The sequence below is a fragment of the Neophocaena asiaeorientalis genome, unplaced genomic scaffold (genome assembly GCF_003031525.2).
Source record: "Neophocaena asiaeorientalis asiaeorientalis breed wild unplaced genomic scaffold, Neophocaena_asiaeorientalis_V1.1 scaffold540, whole genome shotgun sequence".
NCBI classification, from domain to species: Eukaryota; Metazoa; Chordata; class Mammalia; order Artiodactyla; family Phocoenidae; genus Neophocaena; species Neophocaena asiaeorientalis.
In genome coordinates, this window is record NW_020172141.1 from 4,116,644 (window position 1) to 4,125,058 (window position 8,415).

General features: G+C 48.0%; 1 protein-coding gene across 3 annotated transcripts in view; it reads right to left on the minus strand.

Annotated features, from left to right (window-relative positions):
- TTC19 (tetratricopeptide repeat domain 19) overlaps window positions 1–8,409 on the minus strand; it is a 27,045-nt gene extending 18,636 nt beyond the window's left edge. For all 3 annotated transcript variants that reach the window (XR_003004288.1, XR_003004287.1, XM_024753513.1), the window contains exons 1-6: window positions 8,293–8,409; window positions 6,298–6,408; window positions 5,804–5,842; window positions 4,931–4,987; window positions 4,556–4,617; window positions 2,485–2,579 (exon numbers count right to left, since the gene is read on the minus strand). Coding sequence is in view for 1 of the 3 variants with exons in the window: in XM_024753513.1 (XP_024609281.1) it covers window positions 2,485–2,579; window positions 4,556–4,617; window positions 4,931–4,987; window positions 5,804–5,842; window positions 6,298–6,399 (355 nt within the window). In the remaining 2 variants the exon portion in view is untranslated. The remainder of the gene's footprint in view (window positions 1–2,484; window positions 2,580–4,555; window positions 4,618–4,930; window positions 4,988–5,803; window positions 5,843–6,297; window positions 6,409–8,292) is intronic.
- Window positions 8,410–8,415: the final 6 nt, after the last annotated feature.

Here is an 8,415-nt window from a genome sequence, read left to right on the forward strand (position 1 = left end):
CCCTGCATCGGCAGGCGGACTCTCAACCACTGCGCCACCAGGGAAGCCTGATGTGGATGCATTTTGATGGCTGATTCAGTACAACTTGCCGGTGAATTACACATAGGGAATGAGGAAGAAATCACAGATGATGCTTAGGTTCTTGGCCAAAGCACCGGGTGAATGGTGGTGCCATTTACAAAACAGGCTGCCTCGTGAGAAACCAGTTTGTGAGGGGTAGAAACCAAGTGACCCATTCCGGCAGGGAGGGGCACTACAGGGGTAGGGAGTGAGAGGTACAAACTATTCGGCACAAAATAAGCCACAAGGATACACTGTACAACTGTACAACATGGGGAACATATAGCAAATATTTTATAATAACTACAAATGGAGTATAACCTTTGAAAACTGTGAATCACTATATGTACGCCTATAACATAATATTAGACGTTAACTATATGTCAACAATAAAAAAGTTAAATCAACGCAGGAAAAAAAAGAGAGAGACCCATTTCAAACACGTTAAGCGTGAGGTGACCATTAAGCATTCAGGTCAGGGTGTCAGGTAGACCATCTAACCCATGAGTCTGCAGCTCACGTACAGGCTGGGGCTGAAGATGTAAAACTGGTATTTAAAGGTATGGGACTAACTGCTGTCTCCTAGGGTGTGAGGGCAGAGAGAAAAGGGAAGTGGGCTGAAGACAGCCCTGAGGCCCGCTACCTTTACAGGTGACCCAGGGAGGGCAAGGGACTGGTGAGGTGTCCCAGAACCAAGCGAATGAAGGGTTTCCAGTAGGAGACAGTGACCACCTGGGTTGAGCTGCTAGTTAAGTAGAGCTGGTAAGATAAGGATTGAGAACTGGTGACCTTAATAAGGGGGCTTCAGTGGAGTATGAAGGAGGAAAACTGAGTTATGTTCAAGGGAGAACTGGAAGACCCGTGACTACAGAAAACTCTTTGAAGCCATATGTACTGCTTTAGGGACAACAGAGTTGGCCGCTGTATCTCTAGCATCATGCTAGCTCCAGGCAAAGAAAAAGTGTGAAATCAGAGCTACGGAATGAATGTCAAATCTGAAAATTCCCAATACTTCAACCCACATTAAGAAACCCGAATGCATATGAAAAGATGCTCAACATCATTAGAGAAATGCACATCAAAACTACAATGAGGTACCTACCACCTCACACCAGTCAGAACGGCCATCATTAAAAAGTCTACAGATAAATGCTGGAGAGGGTGTGGGAAAAGGGAACCCTCCTACACTGTTGGTGGGAATGTAAGTTGGTGTAGCCACTATGGAGAACAGTATGGAGGTTCCTCAGAAAACTAAAAACAGAGCTGCCATATGATCCAGCAATCCCACTCCTGGGCATATATGCAGACGAAACTATAATTCAAAAAGACACACGCACCCCTCTGTTCAAAGCACTATTTACAACAGCCAAGACATGGAAACAACCTAAATGTCCATTGACAGATGAATGGATAAAGGAGATGTGGTAGATATACACAATGGAATACTACTCACCCATAAAAAAGAATGAAATAACGCCATTTGCAGCAACATGAATGGACCTAGAGATTATCATACTAAATGAAGTCAGTCAGAAAGAGAAAGACAAATATCATATGATACCACTTATATGTGGGATCTAAAATCTGACACAAATGAACTCATCTGTGATATAGAAACAGACTCCTGGTTGCCAAGGAGAGGGGGCTGGGGGGAGGGACGGACTGGGAGTGTGGGGCTGGCAGATGCAAACTATTATATTTAGATGGATAAACAACAAGGTCCTACTGTATAGCACAGCAAACTATACCCAATCTCCTGGGATAAACCATAATGGAAAAGAATATTAAAAAAGAATGTCTATATGTGTAAAACTGAGTCACTTTTGCTGTACAGCAGAAATTAACACAACGTTGTAAATAAACCATACAAAGGAAGAGAGGGAGAGAGGGAGAGAGGGAGAGAGGGAGAGAGGGAGGGAGGAACCCGAATGGCTGAGAGTCAGTGTCCCGCCCACCCCATTCTGTTCCCAGCATGACTCTTCATGCTCTTCCCTCCGCGATGAGGACAGACAGACAAAACATGAGCTTCACTTCCTTTCTCATAGCTGGTGGACACTGGGGACCAAAGGTACTTAATTAGCATTGTGACTGGTAGCTGAACCAAGAGACAAGAGAAAAAACTTCCCTTTCTGCTCCCCAATTTTCCAGAGATGACATATAATAAAGATCAACAGATATATTATGAAGATGTTACCACGGGGTTAAAAAAAAAACAACCACCACCAGTGGTCAAGTCATTTAAAGAAAATATCTAATTCCAAACCCTCTGAGACCTTAGAAAACAGCCTCCAAAATGAGTAACTCTCCAAAATGAGTAACTCTCCCCCCAATTCAGATACCTTTCTGCTTCCTTTACCACAGCTGAAGAGTGAAGCCCTTTGTGGCAAAAAAGGCAACTGTCCAAAAATAGTCAGGTTTCCCTACCTGACAAAGTGTCTTCTGATAATTCCTTTTCTCTTTCAATTTTTTCCTCTAGAGTTGAAATGCAGAATTCATAACCAGCAAGAGCCAGTTCCTGTCTGTAAAGCAAAGAGCATCAATCAGCTGCACACCTTTCACAAAGTGCTCTTCTGTCCTCATCTCTCCAGCTCAGGTTTACATTGTCAAGTGTAAGACGGGAAGAGGGAATTTTGTTTAAAGTCTCTAAGAGGTGTCAATCTGCCCTTTCTCAAGAGTTTGGGGTTTTTTTGGTCACCTAATTAACGTTAACTTAAGACAGAGTTTCAATAACCGACATGACCAGCCGTTCCCTCCCCTCCCACTAACACAGTTCGGAGGGGTCAGTTCCTCCACGTGAGAGAGCCTTACCCTTGCTCAAAGTGATACACCACCAACGGAGGCGAGGGCCCCGGCAGTGAGGATTCTAACTGCTGACCTCACTCAGTTTCTGGAGGTCTGTTAGCTCTACACTTCTCCCAAGCTGCAGGTCTTTGATGCAAGTTTCTTTTACAGAAAGGGAACTCCTAGCTAGGGCACTAGAAGGCATTCAGCCCCACTCTCAGGACCTCAGTCAACTGGAGAGGACACCCAGGCAGCAGGGAGACTGACTCTGGACAGAACAAGGGTCATCTGCTGGTTTCTACAGAGATGCACAGAAACACGACATGAACTCCGTCTCCATCCACAAGCTCAGCCCTGGTTTCTGCTCTTCCATTTTGGCTCCTAGCTTCTCACCACAGGTGGCACTACCAAGCTCACCTCTTCTCCTCTCGTGCTTTGCCAGATGACCCCACTGTTCTGCTGTTCTCAGAAGAACCAAACCTTGGCAGGAGGGACCCTATCCGATCAGTGCACGGAACGGGGGAGGCTGCCCACAAGGCCTCCTGAGTCGCAGCAAAATGTCTACCAACGACCCCTCCCAACTTGTATCAGCCTTTCTCAGCCTCAGGGCCTGGTCCTGCTCTCATGCGTTTCTTAACAAATCAAAATGAAAAAACACTTCTGAGTAACTTGCAGGCGAACTACTAGTGGGGACTACGCAGCTTTCACCTCATAGGAGGCCACGGGCGTGCCTTACCCTCCGCCGTCACTATCTCTGGGCTGCTTCTTGCCCTGGGAGCTCACGCCCCACCCGTAGCTAGTCCTGTTGCCCAACCAAATGCCAGGAGACGGACCGGGTCCCGCTGAGAATGAAGGAGCTGCTGACTAGAGCAATTCCAAACTTCTGGTACCCAACTTCTGCAGCAACGATAAAGCAAAGGAAAAGCCAGGCTTACTCAGGTCTTTCCTTAAATTTACCCCAAAATATAACTCTCTAGAGGAGCTCTTTGCTTACATCCTAGGGTTTCTTCTTTGAACCCCACCTAGAGAAGGAAGGTACCAGGCCTCTCTCATCCGCGGCACACACCCGGATTGTCCCCTAAAGCCTCTCCTGCGTACCCGCAGACTCCTCCTTTGTAACAACTCAGGCTCATCTAACACTTTTAACTCAGCACTGCTTTCTGGTCCCACCTGCAGGTCTCTCCTGCACTCCTGGGTATTGCTTCCTAAAACCTAGCTACCAGATCATCTCTATGGGCTTTAAAAGCTGCCCCGTGAGCTAGCCACTAAGACATTCCCACAGCAACTCTCTCATCATTTAACTTTATACCTGACTTCCTGGTTTGCTGAGCCCTAAACCAGCAAAATACATTATCCCCAGCAGCCTTTACAGTGCCCCCTCCTCTCCTAGGAAGAGCTAAGCTAAGGTTCTAAGTACAACTTCCCTTCCCAGTTCAAGTAGGAACAGAAAACTTGCCTAGATTTGTCACGGTGCAGCCAAAGGTACGAGGGCCGCATGTCCCGCTCAGCCGGCTAATGGAAACAGCAGGGGCAAGCCCAGAAAAGACTCAAGATTTCAAGGATGAGGGACGGAGCACTATGAGTGTGACACCTAAGCTCTGGAGACCCAGGTGATTAGCAGGTAAATGAAAAGTATGCAACATCCCAGGGCCAACGTTTTGCCCACAGCCCTACTCCTTGGCTGCCTCCACGCCTAGATTCTGACTATACTTACCTATTCTGAGCAGCGTAAATAGTGGCCAGCTTTAGAGAGATTTCTATTATTGCATTGTCTTCCTGTTGGGAAAAGAAAAATGAAGGAAATTCGTAACAAGTAAAATTTCCTCAAGGGGTATTTCAGATCAACTTCTAGACTGACTCTGACCTGAAAGCCATAGTCTTTAGACTTTTGGAGGAATCAGGCAACTGTGAATTCCTCAGATACCATGCTCTTGCATGAAGGAAAGACTGGCACATTTTATACCAGTCTTAGGGAAAAAGAATTCCAACTCTTTGGCCAAAGCACACGTGGGGGCTGGATGGAGTTTACAGGAAGTAAGACTTTTGAAAACTGCTTCAGCTAGGGAGCAATCCTACGTCACGTCCTTACCTGTTGCATGCCCCCTCCAAGCAGGTAACTCATTGTTGCTTTAAAAAGTTTTTCCGCCTAAAAGCACAAGGAAAAGATTTTTGTTTTATTTGGGTCCCCTATCCAGATGACCCTGGATTCTAAGCACTAGTCTTATGTACCATTCCTTGGAAAACACAACACACACACACACACTTACACTCACACACTTACACTCACACACACTCACACTCACACACACTCACACACTTACACTCACATATACAAAGAAAAAGGTAACCTTGTGGTGGGAAAACAGACTAAAATACCAGGACTGCACATCCTCTGGGCACCTTGAAAACTATTCTGTGATGAGTAGAAACCAACTTCAGAAATTAACTTCCCTTCCAAACCCACTGTGGCAGAAACTGGAAACTACCCCGTAATATTCACCCTCCTCTCCATCTCTTTAGTTAGACTCTCCTCAATTTTTACCAGGTCAAGCCTCCTTTGCAGTTAGGTGTGGTCACATGATGAAGCTGTGTCCAAGAGATGCATGCAGAACACACGTGAACAATCTCTAAATCACACTTTATAAGGAAGCTGCTTGCCCTCCATCCTCTCCTTCTTCCTTCCTGTAGGCTGGAGGTGAGCCAGCTCTCTTACGCAGATGAGGACCTATCTTAGAAGGAACCTGGGCTTCTGGGCCACTTCATGGAGCAGAGGTACCTACCCATCTTCAGGGTTTAGCTACCTCTGGATTAATGCATTAAAGGGAAATATGCTTCCTTCTTATTTGAGTCACTCTATTTTGGGGTCTCTTTGTTACAGCAGCTTAGCCTGTCCCCTTTCTAACAGAGGTTCCTTCAGGCCAGCCCTTCACAAATTCATGACATTACAAAGTGATTTACTTACATTTTCAAGCTGACCCCGTATAAACGCTAAGTTGGCCATCTGAAAATTAATTACAAGTTGTTTTTCAGTTTAGAGCATTGTATTCCTACTTACTTCAAAACGTTTAAGCTAAAGACTCCCCTTTGCTTTCACCCTCCAGCTAAAGAAATAGTCCAGAGAGAAAAGTATGTCACTGATCTGCCAGTGGCAAAGTACAGCAATGGTGTGAGAACAAATATGCGGACAGACTTTGACGACGACAAACCAAATCTAGATCCACTCTTCACTGAAGAAACAAATATTAATGATATTCATTTCTTTTTTTGTCTGGGATTGAGGCGTCTTGTGACACCCCAAGAGTAATAAAAATTGAAACCGAAAGCAAACTTAGTAAAAACAAAAAGCAAAGAGCTTCAGGGCCTGCTGCAGGTCAGGAACATGAATCAGGTGCCTAACCACCCTTCTCCTGCACCCACCCTTCACCATCAGTGGCTCAGACTGGCGAGAGGAGTTACCAAATCGTAAGTGTAAGTGATGGCCTTCTTGTTATCGCTCTTATAGGCGAGACGAAGAGCATCATGCAAAATTAGCTCTGCCTCTGCTGGCTCATCTTTCATGATGCACAACTGAAAGGAGAAAACAAAGAAAATGACAGAAAATGACATATAAAGAAAGCAGGTGCCTGTGCCACCACACGGAAGTGGGTACAGCCATACATCCCAACACACAGAGGAAGTCATTCATTCATTCGTCACATGCTGACTGAACTCCTATGCGCCCGGCATCATGTCTACAATGGTGACAGGGAGTTCAGCCTCCCCTGCAGCTCTCTTTGGCCACAGGACAAAACTCTGGCCAACAGATGCGGGCAGCAGGAATGTAGGCAATTTTTATCAAATCTTATAAGGAAGCTGCTGGCCCTACATCCTCTTTCTCTCTTCCTGCAGGCTGGAAGTGACCTTGTAGGACAAGTAAGCTTAATGACAACTAATGATAAAAGCTAGGAAGAAAAGCAACAGAAAGGAACAATACGGGGTCCCCCTCAATGGGAGTCAGAGAAGCCTTCCAAGGAAGTGACAGTTAAACTGAGGTAAGAAGGAAGAGAAAGAGTCAACCAAATAAGGAACTGTGAGGAAAATGACCCAAACAGAGAGTAGGGAACGAGCAAAGGCCCTACAGGCTGAAGAAAATGGTTCTTCAAAAACCAGTCAAGGGCTTCCCTGGTGGCGCAGTGGTTAAGAATCCGCCTGCCAATGCAGGGGACACGGGTTCGAGCCCTGGTCCGGGAAGATCCCACATGCCGCGGAGCGGCTGGGCCCGTGAGCCATGGCCGCTGAGCCTGCGCGTCCGGAGCCTGTGCTCCGCGACGGGAGAGGCCACAACATTGAGAGGCCCCAGTACCGCAAAAAAAAAAAAAAAAAAACCTTCTTAAAAAAAAAAAAACGAAAGGAAACAGATGTGAAGGGAGGATGGTGAGCCCGACGATAATTGCCAAATAGGCAGGCAACGTAGGGGGGATCGTGTAGGGTCTCAGGCCACAGCAGGGAGCTTGGGTTCTATCACAAATGCTTTGGGAAGTCATTCAAGGCTTATGGACAAGGAAGTGATACGATCCGATTTACATTTAAAAAATCAGTCGGGGGGCTTCCCTGGTGGCGCAGTGGTTAAGAATCCGCCTGCCAATGCAGGGGACACGGGTTCGAGCCCTGGTCCGGGAAGATCCCACATGCCGCGGAGCGGCTGGGCCCGTGAGCCATGGCCGCTGAGCCTGCGCGTCCGGAGCCTGTGCTCCGCGACGGGAGAGGCCACAACATTGAGAGGCCCCAGTACCGCAAAAAAAAAAAAAAAAAAAAAAAATCACTCTGGCTGCTGCATGAAGACTGGGTGGCAGGGGGCCAATAGGGCAGACCAGACTTGGAGTTAGGAGGCTGCAGCAGCGTGGCCTGGGTGACAGCAGGAGAGACAGAGAAAAGGGGGCAGATTTGAGAAATATTTTGGATTTGGTGGCAAAATCCAAAAAGGATCTGTTGCTAGACTCTAAGTATATCAGGAGGTGGTAGTTAGGGACCACAAGTTTTAAAAATGACTATGAAGCGTCCAGGCTGGAAAACTGGGTAGGTAGTAGTAAACAAGAGACGGTGAAGGGAGGTATCCGGGGGGGCACTTAAGATCAGGGGTTAGTCTGGGGCAGGTGAAGCCTCAAAGAGGAGCTGGCACATCGGCACACCCCGCCGTCTGCGGGCATCAGTGTGGACGTTGTTGGCCAGGTGGCGGCAGTCAGCCCAATGGAAGAGACGCGATAACCCGGGGAGGGGGAGAGAGAGAAGGACCAAACCGCGCACGGCCCGCATTAAGCTGCACCATCAGGACGCCACACGTGTGCACAGTTCTCCCGGCCGGCGCTCTCACCCCCAACGCTGGCTAACTCCGCTGCCCCCGGCGCCGCCTCCACCCGCACTGGAGACGCCGGGCCTCCGTCCACCGGTGTCACCGTCACTGCAGGCCCTCACCTTGGCTCGCTTCAGCAGCTGGATGATCTCGGCCTCGGCGTCCCCGGCCGCCGCCCCGCCCGAGCCCTGCCGCTCCCGCTCCTGCTCCGCCGGGTCGGGCCTCGAGGACCAGGCGAGCGCTGC